Raw genomic sequence first — 18,928 nt, forward strand, 5'->3', positions numbered from 1 at the left:
CCTTTAGCTCGCCACCAGTCTCCGCATCGTCAAAACAGCCCACTTCGGCCCTAGCCGACGGTACCGTCACTCTGGCTGTGTCCTCAGCCGCAAGCTTCCATCTTCGCACGAACCCTACGACATCCCGCTAAAGTAGGGACTCAAATCCACACCAAAGCGAAGTGACGACGCAGAAAAAGGCAAAGAGAACGTTGCATCAGTGGCCTCATTCGTTCGGCTCTGATTCAACCGCCTCTTTCTACTGCTCCGCCCGCTCACGTATACTGTGCCCCGGATCCGCATCTCACCTTCGGCCCATCTGCAATTATTCCTGCTACTACTATTTGGCGTGACTGATATATCACGCCAAAGGTCCCTTGCAGCAGTGGCAGTCTTGTGATAGCCTCATCATTCGCTCCTCACCTACTTGACCAACACCGACGCTCGCTACCCTTCCTTGCCTGCCTCTGACACTTCTCCTTGGCGTCACTAGCGGCCTCTTCATGTAAGACTTAAACCGGATCCATATCCTGTTATATTTTATACTCTCTTACACTTCGTCTCTACCTCATCCCTTCCCTCGATACGTTACTACCTATAGCCTCATCGAATGCTGCATTGGCCTAACATCGGTTCTTAGTTCTCTCGTTCCTCTTTGAGCTCTACTCTTTAATAAGATTTGCACAATGGCTGGTCCCGGCGGTGGCCCTCCTCGTCGCAGGTAAGTTGGTTCGTATGATGATGGGTTCCTTGCAACATATCACTGACAGTTGCCCTCATATATAGCCACACCAAGTCCCGAAAGGGCTGTGAGACCTGGTATGTTTATACCGATGCTTGTCACCCGGTGCCGGGTCCCCGATTGTTCTGATCCTCACTAACCAACTATATAGCAAACGTCGACACATTCGATGTGATGAGACCTTCCCTCAATGGTACGTCTTATTATCATAGTGAACCTTGACCGCGTGTATCCACTAACACCGATTTCAGTCGCAACTGTACCAAGCACAAGATCAGGTGTCCCTACAATGACATTCCTATGTCTGACGAGCGCTCCGGCTCGCCTGATCAACCTGATCTGATGTGGACCCCGGAGTCCAGGGCTGTCGTTGAGCAATGGCAGAACACCGGTGTCTTTCCCTTCCCGGGAATGAACATCTTCCCGACTCCCAACTCACAGTACCTTTCCATTGAAGACTTGAGGTTGATACATCACGTCGCTTCCATCAGCGATCAGATGCTAAGCATGGATGCCGATGGCTTTACTCTGTGGACTCGCCAGATTCCCACGTAAGTAACCTTGTCGGTCTTCGCCAGGGTAAAGACACAGTACTAAAACAGTGTATTACTACAGGCTCATCAAGATCGGCGCTACGACCCCCTATGTTATGCACGCGCTGCTAGCCTTTTCGGCCATGCACATCGCTTTCCTCACGGATTGCCCTCTCGTTGGCAACATGGCGTACGAGCATCGTGGTATTGCATTGAAGGGTCTGCAGGAAGCCATTGGCACATTCTCGAGGGAAACTTCAGACGCCATACTTGCGGCTTCACTGGTGCTTTCTTGGCAAGCTACTGATTGGTAGGTCCCTTTATTTATCCCCTGCATGCCGCGGCCGCCTGCAGGTAACGGCGGCGCACAAGCGACGAATCTGTCCAGCCCTAACAGACGCTAACAAAGGTTTCCCATTGTAGGCGCAGCTGGACCCATCTCATGCAGGGCACTCGAGTGGTGAGTGCTCAGTGACTGATCCTGGTTTCGAGCTCAACACGAGCCTGAAATTAACCGTCTAAAACTACTCGCTTAACCCCCCAAATGAGCGTTACTGACCTATATATCACTTGAACCAGGTGATGGAGGCAATGGAGCCTTGGAAGCACGAGTCCCAATTCGGCGACTTCATCGCTGAGAGCAGCACGTTCCCGACCGCGCCCCCGTCGCCCACCCCTGACCATAAACCTAGCCAGCCGCACCAAGAGGACATTGACGCCTTTCAACGCACTCTACAACAACTGCAGAAGCTTGAAAGCCATATGAAGCAGATTCGGGAGGATCCCAAGGCGGTCACACAACTGATCACATTTTTGAAGGGTGCGCGCAAAGTCAGCCCGGCGTTTAACGTTGCCCAACAGTTCGAGCGTCTCCGCGACCTGAGGACCTGGCTCTTCTGGTTGCCCGTCGACTTCCTTCAGCGTCAGCGAGTCCCAACCGCCAGTTCTCTCCTGATAATTGCGCACTATTACACTGTCGCCCTCATCATGGAGCGCCTGTTCCCAGAGATCGGCGCGGCCTACTTTGGCAGCATGTCGATTGCCCCCGTCGAGGAGATCGCGCGGCGTCTGCTATCAGTCAACGTCTCGGGCAACATGAACGATGTCTCCTCGCCCCTGCCGCTCATGGAGTTCCCTATCGATACGGTGAAGGAGTTCCGTTCTCGCATGGGATTTGCTCACCCCGTCCGCACACCATCGTTCCCTCAGTTCGACCCGCCCAACTTCTACGTTCCGCATAGCGCGCCGATGCAGCAGATGCCCGTAACGACTGCCGAATACGGACCTTACGGGACCACACCGGCTTTCAGCTACAGCACCGAAGACCTGTCCGTCATCACGGCTGACCATCTCAACACACCGGTGACGGGTCCCACCAGCGCCATCAGCCCGCTGCAATTGTCGTCCCCGTTCACAAATCATCAGTACCTGAACATCCCGAGCCCTTCGTATGGCGGATATAGCCCTGCATCTAGCACATTCGGCGGCGACTTTAACGACTTTTCTGCCGAGTTTGGTGACAACTCGTCCATTGGCTACAGTGACCATGAGGATTTTGCATACAATGATATGGGTTTCGGCACCCCGATGATGGGAGGTTCGAGCAACTTTGGAGCCGGGTTCGTTACTCCAGCCCAGCCCCTGTGGACCTAGAGACCGAAAAGATCTCGAGCCACCGTTCTATCCCCGAAGCCACGCCTTGATCGGTCGGGCGTCCGACGCCTCAGCCGATCCAGGACCCAGCATCGAACAAAATTTGTCTGACTTTGGCCCCTTCCCCAGGACTTCAACTTGCATGAGCACAACGCCGACTTTTCCGCCCCCGGAAGACCTTCTTGGGAGGTTCCCAGGCCTCGCTCCATCACCATTCCTGAAGCCGGAACAGTTTGGAATGCTACCTCCGCCGGAGTCGCCCATACCTGGCCTCTCCGTCCCGAACCATCGCCAGAATCTCTCCGTCACTTCGATTGCATCTTTCGCCTCTGCGCCTCCGTCACTCTCAGATTACTCAGTTGACTTTTCCCCTGTGGCAATCAAACAGGAGAGTCGCGAAGTCTGATCCGATTTTTTTTTTTTTTTTTTTTTTTTTTACTATTTGAGTTTTGCTTGGTTTTGCCGACGTCTTTTCCACAACTTTCGCTTATAATGGAACTGCTCAGGGTGCTCGTTTGATCGCTGCCGCGACGGCCGGTCCCAGCATTTTCACATTTCACAACTACCTGGCCTCCTACGAAAAGCCAGACCCTTTTTAATCACCACACCTTCGACAACAGACGCAAATGTATTACAACACTCCTTCGCCACCACGATCGCTACCACACCCAACTTCTGATTGCTCGACGCAACCGAACCATCCAACTTGAACCACGCTCCTTCACGCATGCAAGAAAGCAACACCTCGCGCGCTCAGTCGCCCAACGTGTTTGCATAATAACAAAACCACGCTCCTTTGTCAACATCATCCAAGAGATACCCACTATAGACATTCCTTTTTCGACGGATGGGGGACACCTAAAACCAACCAACTTAGAGCATAGAAATGACTCGACACACTCCTTTGACGACCTTGACGACATTCTCAATCATCCCAGGCATGCTGGAGTCATCCATTTTAATCAGCGTTTACACTCCTTATGGAAAGACGGGATCGCATCGATTAGCTCTGCGCCCAAGATCTTTGCCTGTTTCACAACACTTTTACGACGATCACGATACCCAACCTGCATAGCGACTGTTGAACCCTTTTTAGTTCCCATCTTCAGGGAGACTAACTTCTGGTCTAATTTTTCTGTTTGATTTTCCTCTAATGTTTCCATCAATCTGATTGGATCTACAAAACTGCATTGGGCGGCGTTTAAATAAGCTCTGGATATATGTATCTCAACTCTGAAGTTTTGTCTATCCTATTATATTGGCAGCTAATAAGAAAGGTGCTTCCTTATTTTTATTATGACATTGTTTTGGTCCTTGAGCTTACTGCCGTCCATCCATGTTGTAGTTGCCCTCCCACAATGTATGTTGAGGAGGCTCAAGGCTCTTCTGCTGGTCCAACCTGCGTTCATATTGCTTATAACAATTTGATATGGCTCAAAAACGTGAAGTTGTAGATTGAGTAGTGCAGCCCTCCAATATGTATGTGACGTGGTACATATGTACAAATGCATCTGTAAATAGCCACGACCCGTTTGCAGACTGGCACAACCTCCTCAGCCATATGACCCTCACTCAGTACAACTATGTAAAGAGCAAATATGTCACCCGAACTATTTCCAAATTCATGGAGCACGCACGCCAAGCTGAACAACAGACCAACCCCAACAACATTTTGTTGGCCGCTTTTTCGTTGGTAAGCAACCGGAAACTTCGAGTATTATGTACATGAAAAACTATCTACTTTTTTGGAGTGTGTTATCTATCTACCTATCTACTGGATTTGAGCGCGTGGGGATATCTACCTACTATGCAATGCCCGATGAGAAACAGAAAAAAAAAAAAAAAAAAAAAAGAAACAGTGCCCATCCAAGGGTTTGTTTCATTTGCTCCCACCCCTCCTTTCTGTGAGGGCCCATTTTCCTCCTCTTTAACTGTGTCGACACGTTTGAAAGGTCGTTCAAGATACCGACTTTCTTCAACCACCCTTGTGATCCCCGGAAACGAGGAAGAGGGGCTCCGTCGTGTGAACGAACCGGAGTGGCCGTCGTGACGCAGAATTCGGGCTTTGATGGCTATTCGAATCCGCTCCTGGTCCCCTATACCAGGCTGATGCAAGTGCTTCTAGACCCCCACGACTGTCGACGAGTATGCATACCTCTTGCCATTGAATGTCCAAGGGTAGTCTTTTTTTTTCCTAGCACGTCGTCGTCGCGTTGGTTGAAGCTCAACTCTCTTGTTTTTCCAGAAACAGACCACAAGAACTAGCCGCGAGACCTTTGCCTTGCAAAATCAAGTCAACAACCTGCCCCTGAACACCTTTACCAGACTTGACCCATCACAAAGTTTAGTTTTTGCCTCTCGGCTATCAAACATCATTTTGGCATGCTGTAGCAGGATCGCCCCAGACGCCTACGAAAACAAGATTCCCGATCGTGACTTCGTTGCTCGCATTAACGCCCGAGAAAAGAAGAAACGCCGTGGTCAGTTACAAAAAATAAAATAAAAAAAAAAGCCAGATCACTCTCAACCAGTCCGCCATCTTGAAGATGTAAAAGAAGATTCAACGAAATGACGCAGGATTTCGATATTGCAAGATTGGTATAAGAGCAAGCTGGCAGCAGGCATCGCTATAGCGCTGGCTTTTGGCGTGATTTTCTTATTTGCATGCCAATTCATGCCTTTCTGGGACAACCCCCAAGGGGGGATTGGTTGCAGTATCACGGCAAATTAGTCTCGGTTCAGACCCCGTAGAGCTGCTTCAAGCTAGCCTGAGCATCCTGGGGCATCGACGCTAGGAATGAATCGAATTGTGGGATGATTTGCTGATAGACATTGATGACCTGGTTGGCGGAAATATTAGCAAATAATGTCGTTATGCATTAAAATGAATAGATGAGTCACTCACATTCTTAAATGCATCATGCAGCTCCTGCTTAATGGGGCTTCTCAGATTTACCAGGTCCCGATATTTCGCAATGGCCAGGAAGAAGTGTGGGATATCCTTCTCGATTGCTTGAGGGTTTCTGCACACGGTGAGTGCAAAGCCCTTGAATGCCGTTGCCTTTTCCTCCGACGGATCAACCTCGTCCATGGCGTTGAGGAAGTCCTCGGTGAACATATTCAGGTGCGGGGCCAGAAGCTCGGCATTATCGATACCTAGCCTTCCAAGTGCGATGGCAGCGTTCTCCCTAACGCTTTTGGGGACTCGAGGGTTGGACAGGATCTCGACGCATCGCTGCAGCAGCTCCTGGACGTAGGGTGCCATGCCCGTGCGGTGCTGAATCGCGATCTCGCCGGCGCTCCAACAAGCATTGTTCACGACGCCAAAGTCATCGTCCATCTCCTCATCCAAGAGATTATCCAGATCCAGCTGCTTCAGTAAGATTGGGAGGAGCGTCGCCAGGTTGGGCTGGAGCTGCGCGAACACATAGCGCGCGCAGTCACCAAGAAGGGCGTATGCGGATTGCTTAACTTCATCCGCAAGGTCATCCATACACAAGCCGAGAAGTTCAAAAAGTTGCCGATTTGACTGCCCAACAAGCTCGGAGGACTTCGCGGGCTCCAAACATTGAACTATGGCACTCAGCATGTCTAGGCTGGTGACGAGGAAATCCCTGTCAGGTTGGTCGTATGTCACATCTTGGTTTGCGGCATGTGACTGCTCCAGATTTTGGTGAATAATCTCTAGACATCTCCTGAAAATAGGTGGGGCGTATGGTGCAAAAGAGTCACCGAGCGCCATTGCCACGTACGACAGACACTCGAGGAGCGGGAAGAGCTCTCGCGACTGGTCTGGCACCCTCTGCCAGCGATCGATCAGTACGGGCATCAGAGTGCTGGAGAGCTCCGGCGTGGCCAAGACGGGCCCGATGCTCTCGGCCAGCGTCTGCACGCAATCGTACAAAATGTATATGTTCTTGTCCTTGTACTTGGCGAAGCAGCGGACGAATTGTTGGATGATGGGTCCACTGTAGGGCTCCAACACTTTACCGGCCTTCTCCTCAAGGTTGGCCATGGCCGACGCAGCGGCCTCCTGAACCTTCTTGTTCTTGTCCAACATCTTGGTCAAGATACCTTCCATCATGGGCACAAAGTGCTGCTGCTTATCGTTCGGATCGGTCAAGGCGGCAGCCCACGAGGAGTAGCGTGCAAGCGTCCAGCAGGTTATTTGTCGCACCACGGGTTCAGGGTCGTTGAGAAGCGAGATGAGATACGGAACGAGTTCCGGGAGGTGAGGCGTGACGACCTGCATGCATCCGTCGGCAATGGCACCAAGTGCGAGCACTGCTGCTTCCCGGTGAGGCCAGTCTTCGTGCTTGAGATTTTGGCTGAGATAGGGTAGGATACATTCGAATACAGGGTTGCGGAAGTCGCGGGCGAAGACATCAAGAGCGGCTGCCGAGCATTTGCGAACAGTCCACTTCTCGTCGGGGTTCTCGTCACCCTCCTCGTCGTCCTCGAGTTCACCCTCTTCCAAATCGTCATTCATGTCGTCTAGCCTTTGGAATCCTGAGTTGCCATCCTTGGAACCGTCCAAAATCTCTCCATTTGCTGCTCTTGTGAGCTTTTTGGTTGCAAATTGCGGTTTGATATCTTCTGCACGGTCGTCCTCATCCTCATCATCGGAAGCACCTTCAAGCGCAGCAATATCCTCGCCACTGTATCGCATGCACTCCAGTAAAACGGGGATAATCTTTTGGATATGTGGGGTGAGGAGCTTCCACAGATCTGTGTGCTCGCCAACAGACAGCCAGAACTCGGCGGCCTCGACAGCAAGCTCTTCATCTTCGCTCTGCTGCTGAACGATGATGTATTCAACCAAATCAGCGATATGGGGCTGCAGCTTGTCTGGCCTCGTCTCGACAAGGCGTACGAAGGCCCGGCAAACTTCCTTCCGAACATCAACACTGGCGTCCTGGGACAGGTAAAAGAGATGCTGTAGTAGGCTGTCAATATTATTCAGCATGGCCTGCGACTTGCGCGAGGTGAAAACATTGATGGCTGTCAACGCATACACCCGGACCTTGGGCTGGGGGTTCTTGGTCGCCTCAATTAGTTTCGGTAGGAGGTAGTTCAGGGGCCTCTGGCCATTGTGTTCACGCTCCAGGGTTTTGGTGTTGTCCTCGCATATCTTGGCCATGGCTGAAATAGCACCCTCTTGCGCCTCAGGAGAAACCTGGCCTGACTCGTTACTGAACATGGCCAGAAGCTCAGGCAGAAAGCTCGGCCAGCTGTAAATCCCACCCCTGCGGATCAGCTCCGTGGCGATGTTGCCAGCATAGCTGCGGATCTGCGAGTTCTTGTCCTGGATTCCAATGGGGATAGCTTGCTTGATTAGCTCCAAGCTCGTTTCGGGAATTTGCTTGAAGTCATTTTTGATATTGTTCTTCAGCATTATCGCCGCGGCGGCCCGTATAACGTGAAGATCCTGCTGGCCGATTTGCACTCCTGGCAGAGAGTCTGAAGAAGAAAAGATCAATGCAAGATAGTTGTTGAAGTCGGGGGATGCCTTGGCCTGGTTGAGCATCTGCATGGTTTGCGCAAATCGCGTCGTTAGTGTCTGTCTTGTGGTTTTGCGAAACAGAGCGAGAGGTTTGGCTGGCGCGGAGGTAGCCTCACTTGTTCGGCCTGCTTCTGGAGATCCTTGTTGAAGGCGCTCAAGGAGTCCTTGAGGCATACTGCCAGAGTCTGGAGCGACTCTGTACTTGGTTGCCACGCCATGTTTGCGGTTGCCTGCACTGTCGCGAAGTTATGTGGTCGGTCCTGTGGTAGAAATTTGTTGATGTGACGGCAAGCCCATGGGGCAAGCGAGATCTCACTGGCAGGTGGTGGTGTCGTTGGGCACACGCATGCGCTTTGGATACAGTTTTGGTAGCGCTGCTTGTGTTCAGTCGGTTGGTTGGGAAATTGATTGGTGTTGATTGTTTGATACTGACAAGAAAACCGCAGTCATGAACTCCACGGGACTTTGGGGGGGCACGAAGAGGGCAGGCAGACTTCGCAGGTAAAGTGCTTTTTTTGGTGGTGGTGGTGGTGGTGGTGGGAGGGCGGCCTGCCCGCATGGTGGGGTTGCGAAAGGATGGCCAGCTTTTTGCTGGGGAGGGGGCCAAGAAGGGAGTGGGTGGGCGTGCTGTCTGGCTGGTTCTGCGGAGCAAAAAAGGCTTTGCGACTCGACCTAAAAGGTGGGGCAGAGCCAATTTACACGAGTAGCGACAAACAACCGTGTCGTGTTGTAAACCTGACGGTATAACGTACAAGCTAGGTAGGTATTATTAGACTAGGTAGCTAGCTTGGATAGATAGGTGGTAGGTAGGTAGGTAGGTAGGTAGGTAGGTAGGTAGGTAGCATTAAATTTCAAGCTTGAGAATATGTCGATCGCAGTTGAACTTGTGTTTACCTCACCTGGTAATGTTGGTAAAATTAGACATATTCCCAAGCAGGTATCCAAGCGAGGTTACCAGGTAATTAGACGCCGCTGACACTTGTAAGCCGGTCTAAATGTGGTGTCATGAATATTCTGACACCCATCGCAAATAAAGCTCTGATGCGATGGAATGCACAACACAACACACAACACACAACACTGTTGCTTTGTTTAGTCTAGACTAGGTACCTAAGCTAACTAGACTAGTTGTTGGTCGAGTCACTTATTCACTCACATGCATACTTCGCCCTACTAGCTGCTACCCATACTAATTTTGTTCTTTGTGGTGCAATTATTTCCCAGTGACATTGTCTAACCCTCAAGTTCCCAGTGTAGCCAGCCATTCGTTTACTTATCATCCATTCGAATTTCTTGCTCAACAAAATTGACGGATTGAGCCTGGTTCCCTTATGCATTGCACAAACTCGCAAAGGGTATAATTTAAAATCACCCGAACCAAACTTTTTTTTTCATTTTGTCTGTACGCTTGTAACCGTGGCCTTCGGAGAGATTGGTTCTCGGAATTGAATAACCATTCGCTCCCCATGAGCTTGTGAATGCTGTTGAAAAATGTAGGTAGACGCGTTCAAATAAACAAATGACGATGCAAATGTAGCGCGTCGGTGAATCTCGGTCTGCGGCAACCCGCTACGAATATGCAGTCTTGAAAGTGAAAGGCTGCCGTAAATTACACGCATACGTTCGGCTCATGCGACTGTACCTCTGGCCCCTTGCAACGCGAATAATTACACGTCACGTCATTATGCTAATTTCTCCCCGTGACACGGCCTTTCCGCGGTTTTTTTTTTTTTTTTTTTTTTTTTTTTTTTGGAAAATTGCCACGCAGCAAGAATAGGAAAATATTAATGATAACAACAATAAAAAAGCTTACTGAAAGTAAAGGACCTACATCCACGTTGAGCCTGGCACACCGTAAGAGCAGCAGCAGCACATGTATCCAGTTTCACTCGGCAAATGTTAGTGGCGTCATGGCTTTCATGTGCATTGGTTGCATACGGAGCACCTGTTGACATCTACCTCCTTATGTGGCAGTGTCAACGAGGCATTGAGATCAGACTTCTTTAAAAAGTATATTTGTGGTATGTAACGCAGGTAGGTAATAGTTTCAAGGGCTCTACCTCACAATTATTTTGGTACAAGAATTGATTCGAGTGAGTTGTATTTAATCCATGCCGCCGCTTCAGTGCCAGTGACTACCACGCTACCCCAGATTTTGACCATTTTGGCCATTCCCGATTGATTTTCATTCCAAACCCTTGCTCTTTTCGCCAACCTCGAATTTTGAATTGCTCAATTTCCATCAACAAGCCGCCGCCACGGACGCCATCGAGCTACCCTGTGCCGACGACTCCCTGCTGTCTATTTCTTCAACGGAAAAAAAGCCCCGTCGCGAAACGCTGTGCGCGACAAATTTCTTTCAAGGGGACCTGTATCATATCCGACGGAGACATCTTTAATAGCTCCACCCCAGTCGGACCCTTGATTGCAAACGAATAATTGGTGTGGACCAGCCACGACGCGGTATGCGATGCTCGTTGGCCTCTGGACGGCAACGCAGGCATCCGTTGCTACGTGCACCAACACATTTCATCCGCCTCGCAACTCATAGCTAAGATAGCGAGCTCGTATTGATAGAATCGAGGAGCACGCCCGGTGCCGTCCCGCTCGATCCGGCTGCTCATCATGGCGCGAAGGATAGTACGTTGCTCTTCCCATTGGACTTTTGGCCACCTCATCATTTGCCCCTGCCCTTCACATGCTAACCTCTGTCGCCATCACTCGCCTCTCTAGGTGCGCACCGTCATCCAGGTAATGACGGCGGCTTTAGCTTGCTTCCTTATAGTTTTCTTGCTCGACCGCAACTTTCGAGTTCTTCCCAACTCAATCCACGAGTACATGCCACAGCACCACCCAGACCTGCTCGTCACCGACATCACGATACAGAAATGCTCCAGCCTGAACCCATTCTCGTCGTGCAAATTAGACCCAGAGATTTGGCATCGTGTCGAGAAGGACTTGTATCTGGGTAAGGCTTTGGCGTCAAGCGCATGGCTGCACATCCGGAGGCAGAAAGACTCGGAACTCAAAGGCGATGACAAGGTTGTCATCGATGTCACTGTGGGCCGTCTCGATCCTTCGGCGAGCCGAAAGAAGGGTGAGTCTGGCGAAGCGTGGGAGTCAAGACCTGGTGGCTTGTGGCTCAAGCGTTCGGGGAAGCTTTATGCCAGTGACAACAACAGGGCCATCACGACCGTTGACCTGCTCTTCGGAGACGATGCCGTGGAGGTACGACCTGGCTGGGAGATTGTTGGCACCCCCTTAATCCTCGATACCAGCTCTAGCATCCCTAGCGCACACCTTACCGTCCGCCGAGGTACCCACCCGGCCGAGATACGGAAACCGAAGCTGCGGGTACCGGAAAACGGAAACTTTAAGGTCATGCAGGTTGCGGACCTGCACCTGAGTACGGGCGTCGGGCACTGCAGGGATGCGGTTCCGGACTCGTACCACGGTGGCAAGTGCGAGGCCGATCCGCGGACACTCGAGTTCGTGTCTAAGATGCTCGATGACGAGAAGCCTGATCTTGTCGTCCTTAGCGGGGACCAGGTTAATGGCGGTACCGCCCCCGATGTGCAATCGGTAAGCAAGAACTCATCTCTCCATGGTCGTGTTCCATTGCAGAGATCGACTGACCGCTTTGCCAGGCAATTTTCAAATACGCAGCCCTTCTGATACAGCGCAAGATTCCTTATGTCTCAATATTTGGAAACCATGACGACGAAAAGGGTGTCATGTCCCGCGCCTCCCAGATGGCCATCATAGAGGCCCTTCCGTATTCACTCTCCACTGCGGGGCCTGAAGATGTCGATGGTGTTGGCAACTACTACGTTGAGGTGCTGGGACGCGGCATGTCATCGCACGCCGCCATCACCATCTACATGCTCGACACACACTCTTACTCGCCAAACGAGCGCAAATATCCCGGTTATGACTGGCTGAAGAAGTCGCAGATCGATTGGTTCCAGAAAACAGCGCAGGGTTTAAAACAAAAGCACAAGGCGTACACACACATTCATTTAGACGTCTCTTTCATCCATATTCCATTGCCCGAGTATCGCGAGCCAGACCAGTTCATGGTCGGCAAATATGTGGAGCCGGTGACGGCGCCCGTGTTCAACTCTGGTTTTAGAGATGCGCTAGTCAACGAGGGTGTTACCTTGGTTGGGTGCGGACAGTGAGTTGAAGCCCTGGTTCCTCTTCCCCTATATCAATGATGCACTGATACTGATTACGTGTAGTGACCACGTTAATGACTACTGCGCCCTCTCAATGAACGAGCAAGAACCCAAATTGTGGATGTGCTACGCCGGCGGCGTAGGTTTCGGGGGTTACGCAGGTTATGGCGGATACGACAGGCGGATTCGCATGTATGAGTTTGATATGAACGAGGGCCGCATCACGACGTGGAAGCGGTTGGAGAATGCCGAGGATAAGTCATTGCTTACTCAACGCATCGACGAGCAACTCGTTGTCGATGCGGGCAAGGCTCACTTTGATCCGCCGCCGCCAGAAGATGTCAATGATAATTGAGTTTATGTCAGGCATGTCATGGATGTCACGGATGTCTTTACATGACTTGACTAAAATGAATGCGCAAGAATGCATTGCTGGGCGTTGGACTCTTTTGATTGTTTATTTCTTGATGTCTTTAAATTTGGTTGGTTTTTACACAATGTTGGGGAAAAAAGAGTTGTACATACTAGAAACAGCATGTTTGGCAATCGTTGCGGTGTGTCCTATTGTGCAGTGTTGGGTGGATAATGTAGCTATTTTAAGGCAACGAAAATGAAGTGCTTGCATATTTACATGTGTCAAAGAGATTTGACGTTGGTAAACTCAGTGTTGTGTGTACAGTACTGTATTCTGGTTCTTTCGGCGGCCTCGCTGGGTCGTACCCCTTTTTGTGTAACAAACCTGAAGGGCCTTGGCTGGAATGCCGAGTTCAGTCCCTTTGAACATGGTCACGGGTATAATAGAGATTGGTTCATGACTTTATGCGCGTCCGCTACCTATAATCACTCTTGCATAAAATGATCTGGTTGGCATCACGTTCTTTTTTTCTTTTTCAAGCGAGTAATTTCAATTTCACGAGTACATTCATACCCTACATGACTCTGAATTACTATAAATTGATTCCTGCCACTACGTTATGACTATTGGCCCAGTACGTACCTGAATTGACCATATGCCGTGCACGTCTGTAGCTGGATCTGAACAGAACATTGAAACGATGATGAGCAAGATTGAAACCACAACGTCCCAGGCCAACATCCCTGTACTTACCCTGAGCAGAGCCCCATCACAGCCCGGATTTTGACTTTAATTTTGGAATCTCGACCCAAGGACGATGGCATTGGTTTTTTTTTTTTTTTTTTTTTTTTTTTTTTCCAGGGGGGGGTTCCCCTCTCTCTTTCTCTTCTTCTCAATCCCTAAAGCAGATTCACGCTGAGAGTGAACACCACGACAAGCTCTGTTCTGTTTATCACTGGTCGCCGTCGCGTTTGGCTAGAGATCCCACATCAGAAAAAAAAGGTCAAANNTATGCCGTGCACGTCTGTAGCTGGATCTGAACAGAACATTGAAACGATGATGAGCAAGATTGAAACCACAACGTCCCAGGCCAACATCCCTGTACTTACCCTGAGCAGAGCCCCATCACAGCCCGGATTTTGACTTTAATTTTGGAATCTCGACCCAAGGACGATGGCATTGGTTTTTTTTTTTTTTTTTTTTTTTTTTTTTTACGTCTTCTTTTCTTTCTTCTTCCAGTCTAGAACTAACTTCTCTTTCTCTTCTGCAATGTGCTGACCTTGGCCAATGGTCCGAGTGTTACTCTTCGTTGACACAAGGATGCGTTCCTGAATATGAAAAGTCCAGCGAAAATTACCCGCAATGGTGGCTTCCCTTAAACCCGGTGGGGGGTTTTCGGCCCTACGGGCACAGTCTCAAGAATGCTGTTATTGTTCAGGCTTGCAAGGCTTAGAAGTGGAAACGGTCAAAAAATTAAGGAGAGTTTCTGTCAGCACGGCGCAGTCTGATTGTCAAGATTCGATTCACGCCCGACTGGCGTCATACACCTCTGCCTCGAATCCCAGCCCCCTGTAAGAGAGGGTAAAGAAAGAAAGGTACATGGTTCTTCCCCACGCCGCAATAGGGGTGGTGCGTGCCCTTATGCTGCAGGCACTAACAAGGCGCCCGCTCAGACATGTTCCCCTCCCTTCTTGATACTCCACTTCAGAGAGGGGTGGTCCTTGGTCGAAGTCGAGTCCTTGTTCGACAAGTGCAAGGCAACAACCCAAATGTTGATCAAATTGGTAGCAAGATGAATACGGTAGAAGGTTGACTGGGTTGCTTCATGACAGCGTCATCATCGAAACTGGCAGACGCCAATTTGGGTGCTCGTAAGATATTTGTTCAAAAATCCATTATCTCGAAGTTTCTGTTTGGGCATTCCCTCTAAGGCCCAGTCAAGCCATGCGCTGCGCTTGTATCCAATAGTCAGGGCGCATCTGCACGTGGGTTTGCATGCCCGCATCGCTTCACTTCGTACGTCCGGACTATCGGCACCGGATTCTGTGTCACGGTTTTCGCGATTAAGTGTTTTTCTGTTTTGATTTTATTTATTTATTTTAAAACCAAGAAATTTAAGAGCGCCTCTCTGTTTAATTCGTCTTTCCGTAGTGAGCCATGTCTGCCGTTAGTACCAAGCACTTGTAAGCTGATGCTTTCAGCCTAATGCTCTCGGGTGAGCATTTCGAATTATTGAAAAAAAAAACGGGCCCTTTTTGAGCATACAATTCAAGACATTCATAACCCACCGGGCAGGGCAGAAGCAGGTACGTTCACGTCGGTTGCAGAAGTGCCAACCTGAAGTGGAGCCCGCCACAAGCCTGACGCCACCAGTAAAGACACCCGATTTGAGTGAGGACATTCCCGGGGTGGGCTAGGCTGTCCGTCCAATCCATCTCCACCAAATTCCCAGCCAAAAGCCCGTTGTTGCTATTCCAGACGATCCGACACAGGTCTGGTTTCTCCAGTCTGCCTTCTCTTGCAACCACACATTCTGTTTTTTTTTTGTTTTCTTTTTTTTTGTTTTATCTTTTCTTTTATTTATCGCTATTCGATTACGCTGCTCACTAACGTTTATCTTACTTTATTTTTCCTCTGCATCGCCGGTCGACTGAATTAACGACCACAAACCCGAACAGACGCACGTTGTCACACNNGACTCGAGATCTGCGAATGTTGACTTACTGGCGGTGACGCCACCCACCTACCGTCACGTCTTAACCGACGGCGACAACAAACAGCACCGAGTGACCCACGACCCAGCCGGGTCTCTTCCTTTATTTTAATCCTAACAGCCTTATCGCTCGATTTCAAACAACCTCAAATCACACAATCCGTCAGAGAGCTCCGCAGCCATGGCGCCGACAAACTCAATACGAGGCGTCGTCATCGGCCTCATGTCCGCCTTCGGCATTGCGGTCTTTCTGGCAATTCTTATCGTCCTCTTTTACTGTGCGAAATTCACGTCCAAGGGCCGTATCTTCCTAGATGGCATACGTGGGCCTGGAGAGTACGACGATGAGCAAGCATTTGCCAGGGAGGAGGAGGAGGCGCTGGAGACGATGGATGATATGCAAAGGACGGAATACCTAAGAGCTAAAGGTATGGTGCCTCAAAAGCTTTCGTGTTCCTTCTCGGGGGGAACTGTCATGTTTCACTTGGCATGGTGGCTAACTACCTACTTCCACCATCGCAGCATTCATCGAGGCAAACCCTCCCGAATCCATGGACACACAAATATCACTGTCACAATACCTCGCCATTCAAGAAAAGGGCGTCTCGGCCTGGGAATTTGAACCCGAGCTGGAAATCGCCAATTGTTTCGTCGAAGCTCGAACAGAGATCGAGTTCTTTGATTCGGAGTGCTGCGTCTTGAGTAACCTACCAGTTCCCAAGCAAAACGAGGTTTACTACTGGGAAGCCAAGATCTATGAAAAGCCAGACACCACATTAATGAGCATCGGAATGTCAACAAAACCATATCCCCTATTCAGACTACCAGGTAATTCCGCCCCGCGTGTGTATCTGACCCCAGTGTATTCGTTTCCTAACCCAGTTGGTATGCAGGCTACCACAAACACTCCATTGCTTACCTTTCCAACGGAACCCGTCGATACAACCAGCCGTTCAAAGGCACCAACTATGGCCCAAAATTCGTACAAGGAGATGTTATCGGTGTTGGATACAGACCACGTACGGGCGCCATATTCTTTACCCGCAACGGCAAAAGACTGGAGGATGTTGCGCAGGGACTTAAAACCCAGAACTTCTTCCCTTCTATTGGTGCCAATGGTCCCTGCGTTGTTCATGTCAACTTTGGACAGGCTGGTTTCGTATTCATTGAGGCCAACGTCAAGAAGTGGGGTCTGGCGCCGATGAACGGATCCCTGGCGCCACCGCCTCCATATGGCTCGGAGCAGGGGAGCATTTTGCTAGAGTCTGGCAGGAAGGATGGGTATGCGCCGGCCAGAGGCCACTCTCAGAGCGTATCGGTTTTGTCTTATTCGAGACAACAGCACCCTGTCGACACAAGGCACGGCCGCTCGCGATCTGGCAACTTCAGGTCTTTGCCGCCGACAAGTCCAGGGCCTGTCAGGAGTCCGACTGATATATCTCTTGCCCATCTGATCCCGACCGACGAAGCAGGCGAGCCGAGCAGGATCCCCACCACATACAGCACTGGAACTTCATCCTCGTCAGCAGCCCCTCCAGATCAATCGCTGGCGAGGTCAAATCTGCCGCCGCTTGGTCTTGGCTTGGATTCTAGCCAGCACGCGCCGCCACCTGAATACTCTAGCCCAACAGCTTCGGAGACCAGCGGAAGTCGCCGAAATAGCTCCGAGAGCGATAATGCGCCTTTGATCTCCATTACCAACAGGAGTCGGGGTGCGTCTTCTGCAACGGCCAGGAGTGGTAACGGTTCTAGACCACCACACAGCCCGCCGATTCCTAGCTACAACGATGCCGTTCGTGAAGGCGCTGGGCGTGATAGGAGTGACAGCGCCATGTCAGGGAGGTAGGCGTACTACTTGGTGGGATGGTGTTCCCTGACCACGTGCTACGTGGAACTCTGGTTATGAGTCCAATGAGCCATGCCAGGCTCGTGTCAGAACTCAAAATTTGGGGGGAATATGGGGAGTGATGCCACCCACATGAGAATTGGAAAGGATTCTATGGGGGCGCATATGTTTTCTATGTCTTGGAGAGTTTTGCATTGCGTAGGGGCAGGCATCGAACAGCCGGCTAAGAAAGGCTGAGTTCTGAGAGTATACCCGCACGACTTGTCACTTGTTTATCAGCACATCATTTTATATTTGACTGATTGGCTGCTCTTTTTTTTTTTTGTTCTTCTCCTTTATGAGGTGGGGTTGATTCGTACTTGAGATTTTGAAGATACTGTGGTTTTAAGCACGCAACTAGCAAGCACAGGCAGCTGGGAGGTAATCCAGTGGCGTATCCATGGCACCAGGCGTTTTTGTATTTGTTGTCGAGATTTTTTTCTTCTTCTTTTCTGCAGGTGGCTTTCCCTCTCTCTGGTCTCTTTCCCCTCTTTTCTCTTTTGGCCTAATCGACCTAGTCTAGAACTTTACATACGTATCTATCAACCGCGAGGGCACAAGCCCGTAACTCTGCCTCTTTAGCGAATATATTTGAAATCCTCAGATAGTTGAACCAGCCAGGGTGGCTCATTTTCTGCATGGATGTGTGGGTCAGTGTGTGCCTCTTGTTTCCAAGAACAGTTGATATGTTGATAAACGTCTATCGACGCATCTGAGCTTTGTGTGGGCGGAATCTACGCACTTGTGCGTGTTCTACGGATTGTTGAATAAACGGGTGGTACATCAGCGCCCAACTCTGACGCCAAGCCAAAATACACTTTTTTTTTTCTCCTTCTCGCTGTCAGCATGCTGGTATCGGATCTTGCCGACAATAGCTGGAGATGAGTTTCTCAAAGTGGTGTAGAGATGACTGACGTACATCGAGTATGTTAGGCTACCTGCAGGACTTGGCCGCGCTTCTGAGTCGGAGAAGAGGACGCTGTAGCTACCCCGGTGAGTAGCGAGCCAGTACGCAAAGCCTCAGTCCTACCAACGACTACTGTGTCTTGTCATTGGTCCCTGGATTACAACCACATCCCACTCGAGGGCTCGAGAGACTCTGGCCATAGGTGACAAGGAGAGAGGGGGGAAAGGGAGAAGAACCCCACATTCCCGGGCGTGTCAGCCAGGCTTTGTTTGACCTTTTTTTTCTGATGTGGGATCTCTAGCCAAACGCGACGGCGACCAGTGATAAACAGAACAGAGCTTGTCGTGGTGTTCACTCTCAGCGTGAATCTGCTTTAGGGATTGAGAAGAAGAGAAAGAGAGAGGGGAACCCCCCCCTGGAAAAAAAAAAAAAAAAAAAAAAAAAAAAAACTTGCTGGGTGGGCAAGTAGACTGAGGTGAC

The 18,928-nt window shown here is 50.2% G+C and overlaps 4 protein-coding genes across 4 annotated transcripts; 3 read left to right on the forward strand and 1 right to left on the reverse strand.

Annotated features, from left to right (window-relative positions):
- Positions 1 to 665: 665 nt before the first annotated feature.
- PpBr36_07535 (uncharacterized protein) lies at positions 666 to 3,313 on the forward strand (the record flags this gene model as incomplete). The annotated part of the gene is made up of 8 exons (XM_029894672.1): positions 666 to 700; positions 766 to 798; positions 873 to 914; positions 973 to 1,272; positions 1,337 to 1,564; positions 1,678 to 1,714; positions 1,834 to 2,873; positions 2,947 to 3,313. 8 exons carry the CDS (start codon positions 666 to 668, stop codon positions 3,311 to 3,313), a joined length of 2,082 nt encoding a protein of 693 aa, XP_029747960.1.
- A 2,332-nt stretch (positions 3,314 to 5,645) lies between these two features.
- PpBr36_07536 (uncharacterized protein) lies at positions 5,646 to 8,628 on the reverse strand (the record flags this gene model as incomplete). The annotated part of the gene is made up of 3 exons (XM_029894673.1): positions 5,646 to 5,747; positions 5,813 to 8,434; positions 8,527 to 8,628. The coding sequence occupies 3 exons, from the start codon at positions 8,626 to 8,628 to the stop codon at positions 5,646 to 5,648; spliced, it is 2,826 nt and encodes a 941-aa protein (XP_029747959.1).
- Positions 8,629 to 11,035: 2,407 nt separating this feature from the next.
- Positions 11,036 to 12,943, forward strand: PpBr36_07537 (uncharacterized protein; the record flags this gene model as incomplete). Its single annotated transcript, XM_029894674.1, has 4 exons — positions 11,036 to 11,050; positions 11,144 to 11,992; positions 12,058 to 12,587; positions 12,652 to 12,943. 4 exons carry the CDS (start codon positions 11,036 to 11,038, stop codon positions 12,941 to 12,943), a joined length of 1,686 nt encoding a protein of 561 aa, XP_029747957.1.
- Positions 12,944 to 15,837: 2,894 nt separating this feature from the next.
- PpBr36_07538 (uncharacterized protein) lies at positions 15,838 to 17,502 on the forward strand (the record flags this gene model as incomplete). The annotated part of the gene is made up of 3 exons (XM_029894675.1): positions 15,838 to 16,084; positions 16,179 to 16,484; positions 16,550 to 17,502. The coding sequence occupies 3 exons, from the start codon at positions 15,838 to 15,840 to the stop codon at positions 17,500 to 17,502; spliced, it is 1,506 nt and encodes a 501-aa protein (XP_029747976.1).
- Positions 17,503 to 18,928: the final 1,426 nt, after the last annotated feature.

Source organism: Pyricularia pennisetigena, chromosome 1, assembly GCF_004337985.1.
Source record: "Pyricularia pennisetigena strain Br36 chromosome 1, whole genome shotgun sequence".
In the NCBI taxonomy this organism is placed as follows: Eukaryota; Fungi; Ascomycota; class Sordariomycetes; order Magnaporthales; family Pyriculariaceae; genus Pyricularia; species Pyricularia pennisetigena.